The sequence below is a fragment of the Labrus bergylta genome, chromosome 2 (genome assembly GCF_963930695.1).
Source record: "Labrus bergylta chromosome 2, fLabBer1.1, whole genome shotgun sequence".
NCBI lineage: Eukaryota > Metazoa > Chordata > Actinopteri > Labriformes > Labridae > Labrus > Labrus bergylta.
In genome coordinates, this window is record NC_089196.1 from 12,166,406 (window position 1) to 12,190,197 (window position 23,792).

The 23,792-nt window shown below is 40.4% G+C and overlaps 1 protein-coding gene across 11 annotated transcripts; it reads left to right on the forward strand.

Annotated features, from left to right (window-relative positions):
* Window positions 1–1,131: 1,131 nt before the first annotated feature.
* LOC110002228 (AP2-associated protein kinase 1) lies at window positions 1,132–23,729 on the forward strand. Of its 11 annotated transcripts, XM_065964956.1 has the most exons (21): window positions 1,132–1,976; window positions 5,806–5,924; window positions 7,504–7,612; window positions 8,214–8,356; window positions 8,493–8,614; window positions 8,702–8,783; window positions 8,932–9,064; window positions 9,188–9,291; window positions 9,795–9,874; window positions 9,983–10,146; window positions 10,993–11,162; window positions 11,611–11,811; window positions 12,404–12,591; window positions 12,894–13,087; window positions 13,181–13,249; window positions 13,518–13,607; window positions 15,542–15,643; window positions 15,945–16,109; window positions 16,437–16,526; window positions 17,170–17,269; window positions 21,158–21,296. In XM_065964956.1, the coding sequence occupies exons 1-20, from the start codon at window positions 1,802–1,804 to the stop codon at window positions 17,262–17,264; spliced, it is 2,595 nt and encodes an 864-aa protein (XP_065821028.1). In that variant the 5' UTR covers window positions 1,132–1,801; the 3' UTR covers window positions 17,265–17,269; window positions 21,158–21,296. The 11 variants fall into 11 exon arrangements, with proteins under 11 accessions (XP_065821028.1, XP_029137684.2, XP_065820990.1 ...); XM_029281851.2 differs by lacking the exon at window positions 17,170–17,269 and having other exon boundaries at window positions 1,139–1,976; window positions 21,158–23,729; XM_065964918.1 differs by lacking the exon at window positions 17,170–17,269 and having other exon boundaries at window positions 1,139–1,976; window positions 13,548–13,607; window positions 21,158–23,729.
* Window positions 23,730–23,792: the final 63 nt, after the last annotated feature.

Sequence of the window (23,792 nt, forward strand, 5' to 3'; positions counted from 1 at the left end):
AGTCTCTTACAGAGACATGCTGTTGTAATATGTGCAGAATTTGGATTGGCATTGTCTTGCTGATTTAAGCAAGGCTTTTCATGAAAAATAAGCTGTGCATATACTTGGCAGTATATGTTGCTCCAAAAGACGTAAATATGGTTAAGCACTAATGGAGCCTTCATATAAGTGCAGGTTACTCATGCAATATGCACTAAGGCCTACCCATACCATCATGGATGCTGACTTTTTAACTGAGCACTGATAACAAGTCGGAGGGCTTCTCCTCTTTAGCATGGAGGATGCAGCGTCCATTATTTCCAAATATGATTTCAAATGTGAAATTGTCAGACTAAAGGACTGTTTTACACTTCGCCTCTGTCCATTTCAATGAGTCCATAACCAAAGAAGGCATGCAGTGACATCTCTGGGCCGGTTTCCTTTTTGCATGGCTCAGTTTAAGCCAGCATTTGTTAATGCAGCAGCAAATGGCGCTCACAGACAATGACTTTTGGAAGTGTTCCTGAGGTAAAGTGATGTATTCATCAGAATTGTGTCTGTTTTTAATGCAGTGCAATCTGTTAATCTGTCAATTAAGCATTTCATGACTGTTCTTTTTTTTTGTTGCCAGGGACCCAACTTTTTTGTGAATCAAATTTAAATTGGGCACAAACAATTACATTCATCAGTTTCAACATTTAATGTGTTTCCTTTGTGCTATTTGCAATTAAATATCAGGATTTAAATGTTTTGGACATCACATCTTTTTTTTTTTTTTTACATTTTACACTATGTCCCATGAACCATTTCAATATATCAACCTATGTGGGCTTTATCAATAAAGTTTGCAAAACTAAAATATATGTTTAACTAATTGCAACTATGAGATTACAGCTGATGCAGCTATGCAGTGCATCGAAGAGCTGGTCTGAATTATGTATTTAAAGTTATTATAATAAAAATTATTAAAGTAATTTAAATCTGTATTTAAAGAGTGGGGGTCAAACATAGACTGTAATAATTTAGGGGTTCGAAGAAGTTGTTTTTTTTTCCATTTATTTTTGCAAAACAAAACAAAACTTGGGCACACAGCTGACTGTCAGGAAGTTAGTGTTAGTTTGACCAATGAAATAAAGAGGAGTCCAGCAGGACGGAGTCAGCAGAGAGGACTCTTGCAGATAGCATTCAGTGTATTTGTAGCCACGTTAGCTCCCACATTAAGTTAGACGACCAGCCTTTCTTACAAGCTGCTGGACGCAACAGACGCAGAGGAGAACTGGCACTTACACAGCGACACCGCGCAAGTAGAGCAGCGGGAGTAACAAGCAAATCCTCGGGAGGAAGATATCGGTGGAGATGTGTAATAAGTTACATTGGACAATAAGGACCTACCTGGCTGCCAGTCGTAAAACCTGACAGCTGTCATCGCTCCTAGCTGCTGAGCTAACTGAGCTAACTGAGCTAACAAGTGTTTCTTTTTTTTCGCAGCCTGACTCAGTCTGTGCTCAGGGGGGTGGGGGGGGGGGGAGCGGCGACTTCCACATAAAGTACGCATTTATTATATCCTGACTCATCTTTATGTTAATGCCTTGAGTTAGCCAAGGAGCGTCAGATATTTATGTTTGGGGTTATTTGGAGGTAGAGCTAGTTAGCTTGTATTCATCATTCAGCTAGCTCGCTGCATTCATTCAATTATCTAAAAACAGCTCCGGCGTTAACACCCAGCTCAGCGAGCCGCTTACAACCCGACGTGTTTGCGACGACACTAATAAGAGTTTGGACTTGACTCGTACTTTTTGGACATCGTCGGTAAAAGAAAGAAATGAAGAAATTTTTTGACACTCGTCGGGAGTTGGTGAGCTCCGGGCCTGGACCAGGTGCCGGAGGAGGAGGAGGAGGAGGAGGGGGCGCTGGATCCGGCGGCGGCGGCAGCTTCATCGGACGGGTCTTCACCATTGGACGGTATCAAGTGACCGTGGAGGAGATCGTCGCAGAAGGTGAATTATGTGGCTTTCTGTTTTGTCACGCAAACACATCTCACTGAAGCCACAGTCTGAGTATTGTTTTGAGGATGGACATTCAGGCCTCAAACACAAGTTGAGAAGAGTAGGCCTGTTTCTGTAAGCCCTGCATGACCACATACACAATGATATGATCACCTTTGTGTACCTTACTGACAGGAAAACCAGTCAGTAAGGTAACTTCTGTTTATAACCAGAAGTTCTCATCACACATCAGGTACTGTAGCTTTTTTTCAGGTTTTAGTTTGCTTGTTTAAGCATTAGTCAAAACAATGGAGAAATAACATCTCATCACTGGAAGTTTGTATTTTTTAAGACTGTGTTTTATACAGCTGTGAGTAATTCAGATTGACTTCTCTTCACCTGAAGGCTGGGAGGAACTTTGTATAACTGGATTTTCTACTGTGTTGTTAGGACCAATGCCATGCTGAGTCATCCGTCTTAATATTTACAGAGGGTGTAACATATCCCAAATGTAGATTTTAGAGGTACTTATCATTTCTTGGGAAGAAGGTGGTCATGCTTATTAGTTTCATTGCATACTTTTCTGTTACAACAATCTTGCTTGTTAATTCAGGTGCATTCAAGTCCTTACCATGAAGTGTTTATTTTCTCGTCTTTAATTCAAAGGTAGTCTTTACCAGAACATAGTTAAACAGGCCTGGTGGTAGCATTTTAGAGGTTACCAATGGTCATTTGTCTTTGTACTGAGAGACTGCCATGCTCTGTTAGCAAAGAGCACCTGTTACTAAATAATAGATGAACCAAGACTGATTAATTTATTAGTACTATAGATGGGTCCCATCTATTTGGCTGCATTGTGGCTATATGAATGTGTTAGATGCCAAACTTCAGTCCTACCCTGTACTGCAATACCAGTGGAAAATGTTTCTGTAATTTCTTCATTGCTGTGAGCGAGGACTTGTGTTTTCTTATCAGTTCTGAGAAAACTTTGGACTTGATGACAACCTTCCCTTGAGTCACCCTTGACACTAATCATTTTATATGCCACATTAACATTTTTTTTCCCCAAAGAGCCAAAAATATAAATTTCCCTATGATTAGTAATCTTTTACAAAATACTAGTTGGAATGTATTCCTGCAGATCATACTTTGTCCTGCTTTGTTGCCAAATCTTGCTATCAGACTCCCTCCAGGCTTGGGGTCTTTTCTGGGATAGCTTTTAGTTTCTGATTGTTGGCTGCTCCATTCAGAAAATATTTTTTCCCTTCTGCGCACTCCCTTTGTTGTCAACTCAGCGGCTGTGGCTCAGTTGGCAGAGTCGTCGCCTGTCACACAGTTGCAATTCACTTACAATTCACTTAGCAGACGCTTTTTTCCAAGGCGACGTACATCAGAGAGTAAGTACAACACTAATCCATTCATACACCGCCACCGAAACAGCGGGAGCAATGCAGGGTGTCTTGTCCAAGGACACATCAGACATGTTGCTCAGCTGGGGATCAAACCCTCGACCTTTCGGTTGAAAGGCGATGACTCGACCAACTGAGCCACAGCTGCCCGCGCACAGAAGGTCGAGGGTTCAATCCCTAGCCAAGAAACATGTCCGATGTGTCCTTGGGCAAGACACTTAACCCCGCATTGCTCCTGCTGCTTCTGTGGCGGTGTATGAATGGATTAGTGTTGTGCTAACTCTCTGATGTGTTTGGATAAAAGTGTCTGTTAAGTGAATTGTAACATTGTAACTCCATTCATGTTGGCTGAAATAAAAACATATTTTCACATTACACCTACATGCGAGGGAAACAGGCTTTTGTATTTTTGGGCCTAAAGAGACGTGTTGAACATGTCACATGGAATCAAGCTGTTCTTGTGGTATTTATTTCATATTTTGAGGTTGTCTGGCAGAGGTCTTTCATTTGTTTTTAACAGCTCTTTGTAACACAAGACAGATGTATTAAGTAACATTTCATTATAACAGTGTGCGTCACTTGTCTCTGTTTTTTGATTCCAAAGCGTCGAGCTCCAGGGAGTCATGTGCTCATTTGTAACCTGAAATCATCAAGTTTTCTTCTCAATAAGACTGGATAGTTATTTTTGTCTCTGACTGCTCTTAGAATTTGTTTTTTTGTCACTGCTGTGTCATGTGACCTTTCAGCAACCGTGTTTGTCAACCGCATAGTATTCCTGAGCATGTGTTGTAGTCCCAAGCCAAGATGATAGTTATGTAAGTTAAATTACCGTTATGATAATTTTTTGCCAAAACACTTAGAACCATGCACTGTGCTTTTCATAGAAGGGCCCAACGCTTGTATTGTTGTGTGCATCTGCTTGAGCGTGCATGAACTAGAGCCGTTTAATCCTGACAGTTTGTTTACGTCAACAGGCAGCTCCTATATGTAGCTGTTCTTACAATTATTCACTCACACCCTCCACTGCAGTTGTAGTCCACTGCTAAATGTTGCTTAAGAAGGCTGCTAATCCTTCTAATTTCTTACAGGCATCTCAGATTAGACTGTGCGAGACACAGCAGGGGTTCAACTGTCTGAACTCTGGCACACCAAACACAAGCACACACAATCTTAAAGCCTGTGTTTCACATGATTATGATCTTTGCTCACCTCTCCTCTTTCTGATTCAGGGAGCTGTTTCATAAGTTTGATGTTGTGCTCAATGAAACATAATTTTCAAACACAGTGACTCTCTGTGTCTTAATAATGTTAATTACTCAGTCAAGTACTTTGCCAGAACATGTCTGTTGGTGCAGCATGGTGCTGCAGATTTTCACCCTTCATTGTGAAATTTCAGGTATTAAACTCATGGCTGATGAAATCCAGCAATATTATTCAGTGCTTTTTGTACTTATTAACGTTTTTTCATTATAAGATTTGCGGTTATGTTGCCCAATACTGCCTAATCAAAAGACATGCAGAGCAGTCACGTGGAGCCGTCCTTGGCTTAGTGATGCTAGCTGGATGAGTCAGTTCATGGCATTAACACAAGCTGTGAGAGGGAAAATAACTGAAGAGAAGAGCTGCAGCACCAACAAAACTCAGAAATTGTAGTGAAAGCTGCTACACCCTTTCAAAAATAAAATCCAGAGAGAAACAAGTGCAAGCTGAGGATGGATCAACAAAAAAAGATGTTTAATAGACTGTGACATAGTCAAGAGATCAATGGGTTTCATCTAATATCAATGGTCTTTTACAGATCAATTTGTAGGAAATTGAAAAACGTGAAATGGGTAGCTCATGTGTACTTTCTGGGTGCCTGTATAATTAATTTGTTTAAATGCTGGTGGTTTGAGTTGCTATGTATAAATACAGTCATCATGTGGTTTTTCCCTATTTGTCAGCTTCATTGACCAAAGCTGGGATGATGAATTCTCTCACTTCCTGTATCATCTGTTAGTGTTGCTGCTGTTGCATCTTTTCCTCAGCACAACTGCTGACTCACACAGTGAAGTATAAAGGTCCTTTTAGCAATTTGCAAGTCAAGCTTGCACTCATCATATCTTTCAGTATCCACTTTAAAGCCCTCATTTCCTTACCTTATCAACATGAAAATCATATATAAATATTAAACATTATCAGCCTCATTTGCTGCTAGCATTATTAGATTATTAGTTTAGAGATATGTTGTTAAGAGACCTCATGCTGCCCGACATACAATACCTACGGTACTTCTATCAGCCACTGACTGTTACACTGAAAATTACAAACTAATTGTGTTCAATCACTGCACCACTTAATAAAAACAGGATACTGTGCAATCGTTGTTCTAGTGTATTTAGTGTTTTTTGTAAACTTAATGTTCTTCATTCTGTTCTTTTTTCTCTTTGCAGGAGGTTTTGCCATTGTTTTTTTGGTGCGGACTCATCAAAGTATACGTTGTGCACTTAAAAGGATGTATGTCAACAATGAACACGACCTGCAAGTCTGCAAACTTGAGATCCAGATTATGGTGAGTAAGGCAGTCCAGTGACTGGCTGCTGATGGTAGCAAACTGCATTTTCTGTTTTTTAAGACATTTTGCTAGAATTATAATCTTTTAGGTCTGAGTGTGACTAACCCTGAATTTTTGAAGTACTACTTCAAGGCTGGTACACACCAAGCTGACAACAAAGAATAAGCTGTGATGAAAACCGACTGCTGTGTCGTGTTTTGTCCGCTGTTGTCGAGCCTAAAAGTCGGGCTGTTCACACCAAACTGATAGCAGCTTACTGCCAATTAGTTTGTGCATTTTGCACATGCGTGAGAAGCAATAACTTCATCTTTATTATATTTTATGCTAATCATTTTTCTGATGAATGCATTCATAATTACCTTGACTTACGAAAATGTCAGAAGATAAAGAGACGGTACTGGGGTTACATGAAAAGATACCTCGGACCAGAGCAGTTCTGATGGTGATCTTGAAACCACACCAACCAGAGCCACAGACGTTCTGACTTCCCTGACAAGTCCTGACACCCGACGGCTGGCTTAGTGTCTTAAAGAACAAACCCTGAAGTACTCTTTAATGTTGGTAGCTAAATGGCTGGGTAGTAGTATAATGTCTTTTTTTTATCTCACAGTTCTTCTAAAAATTATGACTTGGCACTTTCCTGTCAGTTCATCTCCTAACTAGAGCCCTTTATTCTAAAGCCCTGTAAGTGAAACTAACCAGTTCCTGCAGCCACACCCTGGGTACTAGCATTTTTTCTAGATAGTTCAATGCAGCTCTCAGCTGTGAACTTTGCTGTTTTTTTACTTCCTTCCATTTGCCATGCACCTTAACTGCCTCTTCTTTATCTGGTCTCATGGACTACATCACTTTATTCTATCCATTTTATATCAGTATTCATACAGTTCTGGTTACTTATTCCTGATGTTTCTTATCCATCATTGCACTACAGTCACTTTATTTATCTAATTCTTACCTTTACAGCTACGGTCACTTTATTTATCTAATTCTTACCTTTACAGCTACAGTCACTTTATTTATCTAATTCTTACCTTTACAGCTACAGTCACTTTATTTATCTAATTCTTACCTTTTACAGTTATTTTGTTTATATTAGTTCTGTTGTTCCATTATTCATTATTGCACCTTATAACTTATCATTTAGTATTTGCCTACTTGCACATAGCTCTGTATCTATATATTTATTTCTCGTTTACTGCAAATAGTTCTGTTTCTGTTAGTCCGATCACTGTCCACTTAGATCTACTCTTTTTATATTTTTTATTTTAAGTTAAGTTTAAGCTTTAAGTTGTATTTAAATTGACACTTTATATTTAGGTTAAAATGTTTCGTACTTGCACTGTTGTTAATTTACTGCTCTGTGTGCCTTTGAATTGCCCCCCGGGGACAAATAAAGTTTTTTGAATTGAATTGAATAGCTATCATCATTACACTCAGACTAAGGAGATAAATGGCATCTCTCCAAAGATTAAAATAGAAGGAATAGATATAATGTATTTTATTTACTAAGCTACATGTTTTCTGAACTGTGAAATGTTTGTCCATATTTGCCTTTTCTCTGTGTTTGTTTGTGAAGAGGGACCTTGTGGGCAACAAAAACATAGTTGGTTTCCTGGACTCCAGCATAACTGCAGTTGGGGCTGGTGATGTGTGGGAAGTGTTAATCTTAATGGACTTCTGTCGAGGTAATCATTAAATCCTGTTTTGTTTGAAAGAGAAAATTCTGTAAGATTTGATTCAGTGGATAGATATCGGAGGGAGCTCTTTTTGGATTATCTTCTATTTTTATCTTTTTGATAGTTTATTATTACTGTGTAGTTGTTGGATCTTTGTAGAGTCAATTAAATTGTCCTGAGGTTTTTTTGTCTTAATAATTAATAATTTAAAATGAATCTGTCGGTAAAGAAAACATGTTTGAAGTTATCTTAATCTGCTCCCATACCATAGTTGCAGGTTTTATTTATACTAGCCTTTAATATGTACGTATATTACCATATTATTTCAAAATTGTATTTACTTTAAAGTTGTTTATTGGTATTTTTTGCTCTATAGAAGGCAAAGCTGATGTTTCAGAGGGTGCAGGTTGAATTTTTGTATTGTCTCAAGTTGTCTGAAACTAAATGTATGACACAAGTTGACAGACCTGAAAATGGGCTGTTTTATAATCAATTCATTGTATGATTAGCTAAATAAACGATTGAAGGTGTCTCTTAAAAAAATGGATCAATCACTTATGGGGTAAGACGTGTTTACAAGAAATATTTCACTGACCTTGGTTTTCTGTAGGTGGACAGGTTGTTAACCTGATGAACCAGCGGTTACAGACAGGCTTCACTGAGGCTGAAGTGTTACAGATCTTTTGTGACACGTGTGAAGCTGTCGCTCGTCTCCACCAGTGCAAGACTCCAATCATCCACAGAGATCTCAAGGCAAGATAGATTTAATTCCAAATACACACCCAAGGCTAGCTAATTAAAGGCTTCATTAATCTTGGAAGTCATTTATCATGACTTTGTTGTTTTCCTCATGTACTCTGGCTTGTCTTGTCTTGTCTTCCTCATGTAGGTGGAAAATATTCTTCTGCATGATCGGGGACATTACGTGCTCTGTGATTTTGGAAGTGCCACTAACCACTTCCAAAACCCCCAGACAGAGGGGGTGCCATTGGTGGAGGAGGAAATCAAAAAGTGATTTATTTTTTTTGTTAGCACTTCATACCTTCTTTCCTTAATATTTTTGAATTTAAGACACTCATTGGTCTGCTCTACAAACAGGTACACTACTCTGTCATACCGTGCTCCAGAGATGGTCAACCTCTACGGTGAAAAGGTCATCACAACAAAAGCCGACATTTGGGTGAGAGAGACTGTGTTTAATACCGTTATGTGCATTTTAATTACTATATGATTTAATGTTAATCACTCTGATAATGCCATGTGTATTAGTATGTGCTGAAATACTAGACCCAGCCTCTCATTTGAAAGAATTGTGTTTCTCTGTATAGGCCATGGGTTGTCTACTGTATAAGCTGTGCTACTTCACGCTTCCTTTTGGAGAGAGCCAAGTGGCGATCTGTGATGGAAGTTTCACAATCCCAGACAACTCCCGCTACTCCCAGGACATGCACTGTCTCATCAGTGAGTAACCAGTTCCTTATGTTATATGCCACAAAGCACATTCTGTTTGTTTGCCGTGACTCTGAGAGTGCATATACATTATCATGTGTCTGAACTTTACATCCTTTTTCATTGATTTCTCAGGATACATGCTGGAACCTGACCCAGATAACAGACCAGACATCTACCAAATATCCTACTTTGCCTTCAAACTGGCTGGACGAGAGTGTCCAGTCCACAATGTACATGTAAGTACCCACAGTGAGAGGGTTACACAAGTTTGATTTAGGAATCATCTGTTGGGTTTGTACTAGATATTACAGATTTGGTCAACTTCATTTTCTAATAATGTATGACAACGTTGTTGACACCCAGATACCGTTTTAATTATCTTGGTTATCAAAGATGTTGGTTATTGTACTTTTTAGCATGCCTGTTGGCTGTCCTCTATTCATCATGTATTTTTAATGCATTTATAAAGTAGCTCAGCATTTGGTCTTCTGATTCAGCCTAATTTCTGACCTGATGCTTTAAATATAATTAAAGTGGGCATAAATTGTGCTATCATGAAAGATGCATTAGCCTTTAAACAAAATAAATGAATTGTTTATTTTCTTTCCTTTGTCCTGATGCTTTTGATGTCTTGTGTCAAGCACTTTGGATTGCCTTGTTGTTAATATGTGCTATATAAAACAACGTGCCTTGCCTTGCCTAAATAAAATAGACAATTCCAATTCCATTATTGTTGTAGAATTCCCCCATTCCTGCAAAACTCCCTGAGCCTATCCGAGCCAGTGAAGCAGTGGCCAAGAAGAGTCAATCCAAAGCCAGGTGAGTGCCATCAAAAGCAATCGATTTTTGTCACTGTAGAAAACTTAATTCATAAGTCAATTCATTAAGAAAACTTAATTCATAAGTTTTCTGTTTTTCTTCCTTCAGACTCACAGACCCTTTACCAACTCTAGAAACCTCAATTGCACCTCGGCAACGACCCAAGGCTGGCCAGGCTCAGCCCCAGCCAATATCAGGCATTCTCCCCATCCAGCCAGCTCTCACCCCTCGAAAGAGACCCAACATGGCTGCTGGAGCAACACAGGCCATAGGTATAAGTAGCTCTGTGATCGCTCTACATGTCTGGGTTATATCGTTTGTAGTTGTTCATTAGTGCCTAATATGTTTGTGGTAACAGTAATCCTGGCAATTCAATAGAGAAAGTATGTCTCGTATTTGTTCAGCTCAGTGAATTGCTTAAGAATTTGTCTCTAGCGTCAACAGGGGGCTTGTTTGTTTCCAATGATTCAGTGAGAGCTTTCCCAAGAGGCTTTTAATCATCATTTTATGAGTCATGATGGCGTGATGTCTTATTCATTTCAGCAGCATTCTCTAACATTTATATGCAGAGCTTGCCGAATCATTTGATGGGTCTCCAACTAAATAAGATTTCTTCTGTATATGTATTTATTTAGTTTTGCTAAAATGCTTTTCTCATGAATACATGTTTATATTGTTGCTTTTAAATGTTGTATACTTTCTCAAATGTATACCTGTCAGTGCAGTTAAGCCAAAAGCACAAGCTTACTCTCATAATGCAGGTTATTAGCAGACTTAACTTGGATAGACTTTTCTAATTAGAGGATCCTTCTCGTTGGAGGAGGCCTTAAATGACACAAATTCTTTCAAACTGATTCATTTGCACAAACACTTAATTTGCATTCATTTTTAAAAACATTTCAAGGATTTGTGTACTTTACAGTTGGCCGAAAACAACAATTTTTTTCAACTAGAAGTTGCAGTTGTATTTTAAAAGGGAATGTTCACATATATATATATATATATATATATATATATATATATATATATACACATACACACACACACACACACACACACACACACACACACACACACACATATTTAACAGGTCTACCATCTTATTTTCTGCCCTCCAGGTGTTGGTGTCCCACCTCCAGCTTCAGCTGCTGTCCAACCTCTTCAACAGACTCCTGCAGCACCACAGCAAGCTCAGATAGCCAACTTGCAGCCACAGGCTTCACAGCAGCACCAGCAGCTCCTCATGAGGCAGCAACATGCCTTCTTAAGCCCACAGGGTAACCTGCAGGTAAGCATCCTGGTAGAACAAGAGGAGAAGTATTTTTCAGCTATACTGAAAGGCTTTTTACTCTCACTCCTCCGGGAAACTGAAGGATTGTGTTATACCTAAATGCTGCATTGAGCCATTATCTTAAACAAACATGTGCTGTGGACCTGAATGTCTGTCTGACCTTGACCAGTGCAGCTAAAACATTGCATATGTACAATGCTATGTATTTTGGTTGTGTTTCCCAGACAGAATCTCTGCTTTTAGGGACAAGGTTTTTGGTTATATTCTTCATGTTTGTGAATAAATCTCCTCCTCCCCTCCACTTGATTTACACTGTGTTCTGTCAAAATGTAGAAGATAAATCCTTAGAAGTATCTTACGAACGGAAGCTGCTGCTGTTGTCACTTTTATAAACCATTACAAAACGGGCCTTCCTCATGCTCGGCTGTGTGGTATTCTTATGTAGCATCAACTGGTACAGAACCTCCACCAGCAGCAGCAACATCAAACAGTGTCTCAGGCGTCTACCAAGCTGCAGCCCAAAGCTAAGATTGTTCCTCCAGTTGCTACCATGCAAGAGAAACACCAGCAGCATGTACCCCCTGTCCATGAAACAGCAGCCTCTCATCTGACCGCCATCCCAGAGTCCGCAGCTGTCGACCCAGAGGTTGTGGTAAAATCCTCCTGCTGCCGCCTGCCACTCTTTTGGGCCAGAGAGTTGATTAACAGCTTGTAACCAATCACGTCCAGTTGTTTTTTTCTTTTCCTTCTCCGGGGCACAGGGAATGCAGAAATACATTTTAATGTCTTCATCTTAAGAAAGCCACGTTTAGACTTGGCTTTTCTGATCTGATAACCAAATCATCTTGCTACATTCTGAGCTGCTTCTTCCAACTATCGTAACAGTTTGTGAAATATTTTGTCACACTTCTGGAAGCTTAGTTTGAGCAATTTGTCAGTAACTCTCTATTTCTAGGGTGTGTCTAGTTGTGTTCTACCTTTGAGCTCTACATACTTATTCTTACTCTATTTTCTATAACAGTTTTCCCTCTTTATGGTGTTTTTGTAGCTTTTGCAAGAATTTACTATCCAACTCCTCTTACAGCTTTTGTTTTCCAGTGAATCTTTCTTGATTGGTTTTTCTATTGTTGGCCCTTTGATTTGTTGGTATTGGTTTTTAAAATGATAATAAAAAAGATTCAAGTCAAGAAAATCTTTTCTCATACCCCCTTCTCCATTTCTTTTTCTCCTCCTTACAGACGGCTGGCAGAGGGCTGCACAAAGTCGGCTCCCTCACACCCCCCTCTTCGCCAAAGACAGCCACTAAGAGTGGCCACAGACGCATCCTGAGCGATGTCACTCACAGCACAGTGTTTGGAGTCCCAGTAAGCAAGTCCACCCAGCTCCTCCAGTCAGCCGCAGCTGAGGCCAGCCTCAACAAGTCCAAGTGAGCAGAATTAACTCGCTTCAGTGATCTGAGGATGAACTGTTCTTTCATAGCAGTGAGTGTGCTGTGAACGGCCATAGACAGTCCATTCATATGGGGAGCACCAAAAGGAAGATAAACAACCCTTTGACACCCCAGAGAATCCAGCTTAAGAAGAATCACTCAATTCAGTCTTTAAATAACTCTGCACTCACTCTTATTTGTATATACCAGTAGGCCAGTGTCCACAGATCTAACACCCTCTATCAGGTTTCATGATGCACTCTTACCCTTGTTTATGTTTACACTTACGTCTGCTGCAGATCAGCCAGCACTACGCCTTCTGGCTCCCCCTGCTCGTCCCAGCAGAGTGTTTATCATCCAGGTGATGGTGATGCCCAGTCAGCCCTTGCTGCACCCATCTCTGTGTCCAGCTGGAACCCTTTTGGTGATGATAATTTCTCCAAGCTAACAGCAGAGGAGCTGCTAAACAAAGACTTTGCAAAGCTAGCTGAGAGTAAGTATACCTTATTTTACTGATCATGTACCACTGCAGCTTTGAGTGTGTGATTTCATAATAATTGCTACTCTGTTCTTTGTTTATGCACAGCTGCTGCACCAGGAGAGAAAGTCACAGGCTCCATTGAAAATCTCATTCAAGGGCTCAGTGCTTTTCCAGGTAAAGCTATTTAAAGTTTATGCTGTCTCATTGCTTTGCATAATACATAAAGGATGCTGTTCTGTCAGTGATAAATCAGTCATTTAGTGGATCACTTTTCAACATCAACTTGAAGTTATTATGTATGGAAATCCCACTTGTGGCTGTATTGTGTTCTGTCTAGAGTGAAGTAGTCATAAAAGTTAGCTTACACCACCCAGTCTCTTCTTCACTTGTTCATGCTCCTTCATTTGCTTTCCACCATCTTTATTCACTCTGCAATGTTAAGCTGAAACAACTGCCTGCATCATGGGTGCAGGTTCAGCATTGTTGACAGTCCAGGACCCCTTAAATACCATCTTCCTCCCGGACGCCACAGGTAATTTTTTTTGTAACAACATCAAACATGATTAGCCGTGCATTGCACAAATATATTCCTAGGGCTTAAGAGTCACCTTTTACTGTTTATTTATTTCTTTTTCTGGATATTATCCTTGCCAGAGGTTGGCTTATGAGTGCTGGTTTTGTGGGTAAGATTTGTACACGGTCTTCTCTTGTTGCACACAGCCTCAGAGTGGCTCCTTGTCAGCTGCCATGAAGGGAGGCCGTAGCTACAGCTAGATCGCATCTCATTTGCAGACCTGTGCTTTTGCTGTTGCCTGGTAACATGAAGGACAAATTCTCCTTTGTTAATTGGATTGCCTTCCTGCTGGACGAGGCTTCTTACTGAGGCCGCTAAGAACAAGAGAATGTTCAGCAGGCTTTACTGTCAAAATAATGACACTACCTTGTATGTTCTCCTCAGTTTAGCCTTTAGCCCCTTTTTAAGAGAATGCTTCTTAGCGGTTACCTTCTTTGTGTAGGTACTGTTTAAAGCTTTAACTGAGAGTTTAAATAATGTGAAGGCTGTTACATAATCTGGGTGTGGTTAATCTTCTCCACCCAGCCTAAGCTGTCGATTTTCCGCTCTCTGCTCACTCAAATAGGATGCACCTAAGCAAACACGTTCTGGTTCTCAGTGATGGAGCAGAGAGCTTCAGCTGAGCAGCATGCAGGATGACTGTCTCAGTTGAATCAATTAAGAAAATTGCAAGCTGTATTCAATTATTAACACAACACTTTATCTCCATTGACTTTACTTAGTAAGTATTCACTTTTTATCATTTTGTGATGTTCATTAGTGTTGACCTCTTTCCTATAGTTAAGGGGGAAAAAGGTCACATCTGCTGTGCCATTTTCTGAGCCATCACATTCCAACACAGACCCCTCCCCCCACCCTCACCTCCTACCCATTTTGCCCCATAGCAGTTTCCTGTAAGTATGAGCTGCAGCGGAAAGCCAGAGATTTGTGGTTTAGTGCATGGCCTGTATTTCAACTTAATTACTCACAATTTTTACAACAATAGAGTAGCGCTACCAAGAAGAAGAAGATGCCCTCCTTTAATTGTCTGCTCTCAGAATGGACTGAAAAAAGAGAGTTTTGGCATGTGGACTCATGTAGGCTAAATGTACTGATTGCTGTGGTGTGTTTTTAAAAATAATGTGAATACGTTTGTACTTAAAGGGTACGAGTAGTGTTTGGGTGAAGGTCTAATAGAGTTATGTCCTTTGAATGTTGTGGATATTGCTCTGATTAGTTTTGGAGAGTGTAGCTTTTGTAAGAAGAACTTAATACGCTAACACATCAGACAGTGGTTTTATCCTTGCACAATGGTTTCAGGAAACCTGATGTTTGAGCCATGTGAATAAAATTGCATGGAAATCTTTATGTGCAGTCTTCATCCTGTCATACCTTGGTCTAAATCCCTTAAAAATATTTGACAAGTAGGTAACTTGCAGTTCCACATTACCATATTTTTACAGTTTCCTATTACTTCAGTTTTTCTGCCTTTCTTTAAGTGCACACTCCTTCCCTCTTGGCCTTTGTTTCTGTATTCTGTCATCCGTCTGTTGCCTCTGATCGTCCTGTCTCTGATGCTCACTCACAGAGAATATAGACACTGGGGTCCCCTGACACTTTTCTGCTGCTCCCTGACCTTTTAACCCAGGCTAACCCCTTCAATCATTCTACATAGAGTTACATCAATGGTACCAGCTCTGTTTTTGTCCCTTGTCGTCCTCTAAAATTACCTAGTCAGCTCTGCATGTATTTCCTTTGCTTTCCTTCTCACCGTTCACACTCAGTTCACACCCACCAGACAGAGGTGCAGAGCCCTTTAATTTAATCTGATCCCTACTAAGCTTCTCTCTTGTGTTAAGGTTAGTCTTAATGCCTTTTCGTCACTGTATTTCCCCCTTGATTTTTCTATGTAGTGAAAGCAGTGGTGTGTGTGGATTCACTGATTCCTGGCTTGGAAGCCCCGCTGGCCCAGAGACATTCAGGCCAGCCAGAGCTCATCCCTGTCAGCATGCTAGGTTAGCATCCTTACTGCAAATTTGGAAAACATAATTTAACTCTTTCAGCATTTTCACCAAGCAATGATGGTCTCCAGTTGTTAATACTAATGAAGACTTACGTTTTTATTAAAAACATGTAAAACTGCTATCGGTTCAAACTGTTGTTGTGGAAAACACAAATAACTTAATCACAGATTATCATGAGTGTGCTGGATAGCACAGTCCTGCCAAAAAAAGAGGTACAATTAATGTTTACAAACAAATAATCTTTCTTTACGTTGACCACTTGTCCCTCTGGCTTTGCTTCAACCTGTCTCAGACTCACTCACTGGGGAGGACTCTCTGCTGGGTTGTGATCTGTTATCTCACTCCTCTCATGGAAACCAGTCTGTTTCTGCTATCGCTTCCTCCTGCTCCTCTGCTCCTCCTGGCTCCAGCTCTGGTTCCTGTCTGGAGGAGCTGCAGCCTGCTCAGACAGCTTCTGGTAAGACCTCCCCTTTGCTGCACCCCTTAGCTAGCCTCATGTCTGCTGGTTGTTTCTGCCTGTGACGCCATCTCAGATCACAGATCCTTCCAAAAACAGGAGGGGCTGTTGAAACTGAAAAATAGACACAAGTAATCACTTGTGAAAGGCCCTAGATTTGTAGAAGAGCTAAAAGCCATCTTAAATGCATGGCTTATAAAAACTGACTGTCCCTGGCTGCATCTATTTTTAATCTCCTTGCACCCTCTTCTCTTTTTGCTCTTTTTCTTTGGCTGAGTTAACTTCTTTTCCCCCTTCATCATTCCACTTCCTCTTCCTTCACCGCAGACTGTTCTCTCCTCATGTCGTGTGGGGAGAAAGGCAATGATGACGAGTTTGACCCTATCCCCGTGCTCATCTCCAAAAACTCAAATCAAGGTAAGGTTAACAGAATCATGAGATGAGCACTTACGTCTGCTGAAGCCCCGACCAGTGTGAGCAGAGAAGATAATGATTGAACCCCTTAAGTACCGTTTACAAAGCTGGTTCCTGCTGATGAGAGGAGTCTTATATTGGTGGGCATGTCACATTAAGGCTTTTTATCCCATCAAGCCCTCACATTAGTCATCTTTCTCTCAGCTAGTGTTTGGCTCTTTTCAGTTTCTCCTTAAAGTCTCTTTAGCTAGAGAGGCATTCCCCGACTCTCCCCCGTAATGATTGATTTATTTGTTAGGGACAGATACAGTATACCTAGACAAACAGGAAACAGCCATCCAGTGCAAGTATTATAGTGTTTATAGCGGATGGTGATTTGCAACCCATATCCCTAGAAGGGCTTTTGATGCAGCTGTATTAAGACAATCCCAGCTCACACTCTGCCTCTGTTTCTCTCTCTGCCCCCGTCATACATGCACCTCTCTGCTCTGCCATTATTTCATTTTCATCAACTCCTCACTCTTAATTTCTCCATCATTTCTTCTGTTAATATTACTTATTCTTGGGCTTGTTTTTCCACCCTCTCCCTTGGCTCTTCCATGTCCATCTCTGTCTCTCTCTCTCTCTCTTTTCTGGCACATTTCAGGTGGTCACTCGCGCAGCAACAGTGGCAGCTCAGAGTCCAGCATCCCCAACTTGGCCCGCTCCCTTCTGCTGGTGGATCAGCTCATCGACCTCTAGTGGGGGTGGGAGAGGTCGAAAGGGCAGAGTGCAATCCTAACAAAGGGACATGGGGGGGGGGGGGGGGGGGGGGATCGAGATGGGGAAGCAGAGGCACAATATGTAGCACCTTATGAATTGAGACAGAGGAGCCAGCATTGATTGGTTCAGAGGAACCATTTTTCTTTTAAATGTGCCTCCTTGGCCTCAGCTCCATCCCTAGCTGCCTGATAAGCTGGTTTCATATATCTCTGCTGGCCGTGTGCATTCCCACGCTGGTATAAAATCTTTTCATAAATGCTTGAGCATATCATCTGCTTCTATCCAGCTTCATCATGGTACTCCTCATTCTTTCCTAGCATTAATATCCCTCATCAAGCGCACTGCTATGGGGATCGGCTGCCATCATAAGCGCGTCTGAAACTGCTTGATCACAGCTGAATTGTGTTCAGTTGGTGTGTTTGTTCGTGGTCAAAGCTTTATGAAAACACACCACCTTCATGCAGGCTCATTTATGTCAGGGGTCTGACTAAAGACAGAGGAGTCAAAATGCTGCTGTCCTCCAGGAAATGTGATACACTTTCCTGTGAAAGCTTTGAACTGAACTTTTGGCCGAACAGAGATCCAATCCAATAAGTGAACAACTGAGAGATGTTTGCGCCGATTGAATCAGTTTAAAAAAAAAAAAAAGCAGATTTATTTGTGATTTACTGTTGAGTAAGGAAGCTAGAGATTTTGTCCTGATAATCCAAAGACAAACATATACAGTCTTCAGTCAAATTACACCCCTGAAGTCAAATCTGTTTATTTCTTTGCTGCTATTTCTTTTCCAGAAGCAGCTTTGTATCTGAGCTAACTTACTATTCCTATTAGAGCTGTAGCTTCAGCATGACTGTATAGTGTCATCTCTTTCTGGAGTTTAAACAGAATAATATTCCTCCTAAAACAAACAGCAACAAAATATTCTTCTGTCAAACCGTCACTTATGATAAAGTTGCTGTGCCCGGATGCTTTCACGTTCATCTTTATCTGCAGCACTTTGTGAGACAATTACTGGTTTGTGTGCATTACAGCTCATGAACTGACCGTCATATCTTTGACCCATTGTATAGATAGAGGAAGAATCAAAAGGGAATCACATTGTTGGACCTGTAGCCTTGCCAAAGCTTAAGCATAGATTTCCTGATTATTCTGTGTTTGCCATGTGTCAGTGTGCTGTCAGGGTTGTTACACAGGAGCTGATTTTGGCAGCATTAAGCTGTTACAGACACTGAGATACATTGTACATTTAGTTGAGTTATTGTGTGTAGGCATGTTGAAAAATCCATCTCTAATTGTCATCCTCTCTGTCTTGTCTAGCCAATCTCTTAGAGCCACATACACTGAGGTCACACGGCCAAACTCATTTCAGCCAGAGCAGAAACCCATAAAACTATGTGTACATGAAATCACTGTTTAATTTTATTTTTCTCCTTTTTTGACATTGTCAGCACTTTTTTAGGGTGTTATATTTAAAAAGCGCTTCGTTCTTTATGATATGAATAAATTGATAGGTCTTTATAATGAATGTTTGAACTGACTACCATTGTGAAATATGTACATTTATGAGGATATATAGATACAGAGTATTTGTGTATGAAGCTGTAATTAGTAGTGCAAAGATTTTGACCCTCTCCTCTGTCCAAAGTCCCTCTGTCTTTCTCTCCATTCATGTAAAGTGTTACTGTCAGCTAGTGCTTCTGTTTGAGATGTTAACATCGATACATGAAACAAAGTGCTTATGACTTATCTGACGTGATAGATATTCATTGTTCTCCATCACAGTTTACATTTGAATTGTTCTTGTAAGTTACTGTATATAACTTTGATAGATTTCATCTAAGAGGCAGCAAAACAGGGCTAATGACGGGATTCATTTCCTGATATCTCTGTGGCTCCTTCCACATCTGATCACTTAATTAGTCCGAGGATCATTACAAAGGCTGTTAGAAACTTCACTGACTCTGTATTGCATCTGTAATGTGAAAATCCCACCAAGTATTCCTTTTTACTTTAGTTTTTCTGTAGCCAAGGAAAGTGCATTACAAAGACAAAAGTCTATTTCAGGCTATCATATCACCTTAACATATACGCATAACAGACAGAAAACAGTACAGTTTCTCTAACGTGCCATCACTTCTCCTCTTCTCCTGCTCCCCTCACTATAACAAAATGCAAACATTAGTCTTAGAAATCTGCCATACAGTGAAAACTGGCATGGTTCAATAAAACTAATCGTCTGTCTTTCCCTGTGGTGTTGTTCAGTTAAGTCATTTGCATCTTTGTGGCTGATCTATGCAATCTTCTAATAATGCTTCACATTAATCAGACCATACAGTGCTGTTTCCTGTAGAGTTCCAGCCTTGGCTGTAGAGTTTAACTTGTGTTGCTGTGTACTTGTTGTGCTGGCTGGGTAAAAAATATAAAACTGATAATATCATAATATTTAACATGATAGGGTAGATGTTCATATGTCAAAGCAGGAGCATTTTTGAGTGTGTGCTTATATTTTTATGAACTAAGGATCGAAAAGACAGACACTGAATAAAATGAAGTAATGTGAATGTACATCAAGAGTCTTGGGGTCACATTATTTGATTTTTACTCAGAAGAGCAAACACTCAAGGGGGTCATTTGACAGTAAGGAGATCTATGCTTCATTTACCTTTGTTTTAATTAGCTGCAGATGGATATTCCTTGTGGGAACCGAATTACATTGCAGATAATCTAATATGATGTTATGCTATCCACTTAAGCCTGTTGTGCTGGGGTTTCAACATTACATCGTTTATAAACTTGTGCCCTGCTATATTGAAATGTCTCTGCTCCTAGAATATTAGTATGAGCATCGTCTAACTGTGCATCTTAACCACCCTGCAGTTATCCATTTGAGCTTTAAAAGACTACTCCCATGTTTTCTAGTTTGTCTTTTTCCTCTTTCTTGTTAACCCTGCTTATTTTTAAGTTATTCTGTGCCTCCTGGATGCTTGTAGACATGCACGTTGAACCCTCACTACTGTTTACTGCTGTTTGGATACCAGGAAAGGAGGCTAAGGGCTTTTGATAGACCCTACGTTAGATCATCTGTTATTCAAGAATATATGTTATTCCACATGATCACATGAGCTGTGTTAGTTGTTGTTTCTCTTTAGTAAGCTCTGAAAGGGTTTTTTTTCGGTTTGATGAGCTCAGATCATTTAGAAAGAGTGAAATGGGCCATGAATAGTATAAAAATATGAGGTATAGAGGACGTTAAACGGTGCTTTTTCTCGAATGGCTTCAACTAACATCTTCAATAGAGCTGCCAATTAACAGCTGCTGTTGACATCGCTGAGGTAAGACTGATCTGTCTCCGCTCATCTGTGCAAACTTGTCTGTCCTTAATGACCTCTTAACGTTCGCTGTGCAGACTCTTTTGTCCTTGTTTCCACATACCTAATGATTCCCTCTGAGCTCCCTCACCTTCAGCCTCATTTCTAACTAAAAGTCTATCTGCTGCCATAGTTTGCCCCCTAAAACAAGGGTTTGTTTGAGGAAACTGCAGCTAAGCTGAAACTATTTTGTGGAAACAAGGTTATTCGATGTGCTGGTAGAGCTGGTTAGTCTCGTCTGTCTCATGTTCCTTGTTCAGAGTAGAATATCTGTTGTGATAGTCTTGTGCGGGTTTCTCCCTGTTGACTCTGTAGTGGTTATGGCTGTTACAAATGATCCATTGGTCATGTAGTGTGTTGTGTGTTTGGGGTTTGATGGTCTTGTAGATGTAAAAGCAGATTGTAACTCGCATGGTAAAAATATGTTTGTGAATTTTTTTTACACTGATGTTTTTTTTCTGTTTCACTCCTGATGTGTTTTTCTCCATCTCCTTTCTAATCCAGATGTGCAAGGGGAGAGTAACGGCTACTCTGTGCTCGGTGAGGTACAAGAGACCGAACTTCCAGAAGGAGATTCTCAAACTAACGAGGGATGTGTGCACTCCAGCGATGAAGACGAGGAGAAAGAAGACCATAAGGAGGAGGAGCAGGATGAGGGAGCCTCTGAGAGTCATGTAGTAGCTCATGACTGCAGTGGCTCAAGACCTCTACTGATGGACTCTGACGAGGAAGAAGAACAGTCAGCCCTCCACTCATTAGCGGCACCAACACAACCATCTACTACCTTCCAACCACCTGCTCCCAGCACATTTGCTCAGAATCATTCCCAGCATGTACACGAACCAATAATGGCAGCTGAAGGACTTACAGATGTTTTCACAAAAGCCCCCTTTCGGATTGGGCAAGAAGACTCAAATGATGTGTTTGCCAACGCTCCATTTCCTTCCATGAATGCTCAGCAGCAGCTCGACGTTTTCTCTCAAGCTCCCTTCGGGAAAAGAAAAGAAGTTGTAGGAGCGCAGCTCAAGACCTCATACCCTCATGCAGGAGGCGGTAATGCTGTCAGCCCTGATCAAGGTGCGTTGGGACAAGTTGCCCAACAACCATTCCGCCCACAAGCTTTAGCCAAATACTCCCGACACTTTGAGGGACCCCTGCCCCAGCAGCCAGTAGCAGCTCATAGAGTTGTGTCTAACGTGAGCAAGCAAGCCGCTGTGGCATCCATCCCTGTGGGACCTCTTCACTCATGGACCTCAGAAGTGAGCCCTGTAGACCCTTTCGTCTCTGCACCCTTTCATCTCAAGGCCCCACAAGAAAAGCCTTGAACGCACAGTCAGAGAGGAGGGCAGTGGGAATCAGGACCACTAAATTATGCAAATATAACAGAGACACTGCATGCTGTCACCAGCGCTGCAGCTGGACTGCAGGCCTGCATGAATCTCATTCCTAAATATCTCCAACTAGTTCTGATAGTGCAAAGTCATCTTCACAGTTGAATTCTCCTGTAGTGTAAGAAAACTGACAATTACAGACTCATTTTCTTTTTCCATTCCTGTCACACCTTTCACCTTTTTTTTTTTTTTTTCAACCATGTGGTACGTACATCGACACAAAGACAACGTGGTGGTCAAGCTTTTGATTGTTTTCTTGTCTACCTCAGTTACATTGTGTATCAATGCTGTGATTCCACACAGTGATAAATAGTCTGCAGTTGTGGCAGTTTCATTTCCTTTGTTTGAGCTTTATGGGTGAAACTATGATCTGACCATGTTTAATTCTTCCGTTGTATTAGTTCTCAGAAAGGATGGACTAAGCTTGAATCAAAAGATCGTTAACTCCACAGATGCTCAGATGAGGAAAAACCACTGTGTAGCACATAAGCAGTCTAGTGTCTCAAAACTATTTTGAGATGTTTGTTACAAAATGATTTAGAGGAATTTATCAGAAATGTAATTAGACAAGAAATCTGTCAACAGCCTTAAAATGATGCTTTTAATGTTTTGGGCTCTTCATGCTTGAGAGTTTGTGTTAAAACAAATGCTGGATAATGATGCGAACACACTTCAACTATAGCATTTACTGTTATGAGAGGTAATGATTTCATCTCCTCCTCAATGTTTGCATTTTTGATGTGTTTATTATGTGTGTGGTCCGTGTCCTGTTATGTACCAACCATTTTAGTAGTTTATATGTTATGTTAAGAGTAGAAGATTCACTTTTTGTTTTGTGTGTTACTCTACAAGATGGTATCTCTGAAGCCTTACACTCTTACAGGTCTTCCCTCCTAACACATCACGTTTGCCTTTTTATGACCTCCAGAAGCAACTGCTGCATCTACATAATTGTATGGCACTTGAGTTCCCCACTAAAAAATGTGTTCAATCGTGTACACCTTCCTGTTGCTGTCAGCTCTGTAATGCATCTCTATAATATGCATCTCTGTAAACTCCAAATGTGTATAAACTGTGACTCCACATTATGACAATTGAACAACTTACTCTGCAACGTCAAGAAATGCTCTCCAGCAGTCAACACAAATGCGTATGTACAGCACTTATGATCAGCAGTTCCAGTCAGGGATTGTAAGAATGAGTCTTGAATGGTAACTGGTTGACAACATTCCTTTATGACTTTATTTCCATCGCCATTTTATTGTCTTTGTAAAATCATGAAACACTTTATTTGTTCCCATCATGGCACTTTTAGAACTGTTTCATCCCAAAGCTATATTCATGTATTCCTTTGTTGCAATGTAAAATCACAGTCTCTTTTCTTTTTGAGCAGTACAATCTTTTTTTAAATGCTCACTTTTCTCACCCATCGTGTACACATGAAGGTTGCACATAGTCCCTGACATAGAATCAGGGATCCCTAAGAATGTTTTTTTTGATTGTAACACAGCTGTAAATCAGATTTCCACCCTCTGAGCTGAATAGGAAATCTTTTGAGGATTCGACAGCTGATTATACTGACGGACAAAAAAAAGCACTCGACATACTTATGCTGCACAGTCTGCCTTTAAAAAACGATGTTGTAAGTCTTAAAAAAAGAACTATTAAATGAATGTAAAACATTGTTTTCTTATTTTGGCGTCATCATTCATATTTGAAACATGATTGTGAATGTAAGTCAGCAGGTA

What these genes read in the sequence shown, in the direction of transcription:
- LOC110002228 (XM_029281851.2), top strand. Translation starts at nt 1,802, where the DNA reads ATGAAGAAATTTTTTGACACTCGTCGGGAGTTGGTGAGCTCCGGGCCT. An exon ending in CTTTGCAAAGCTAGCTGAGA is followed by an intron (nt 13,088 to 13,180) that starts GTAAGTATACCT and finishes GTTTATGCACAG; the next exon opens with CTGCTGCACCAGGAGAGAAA. An exon ending in GCCTGCTCAGACAGCTTCTG is followed by an intron (nt 16,110 to 16,436) that starts GTAAGACCTCCC and finishes CCTTCACCGCAG; the next exon opens with ACTGTTCTCTCCTCATGTCG.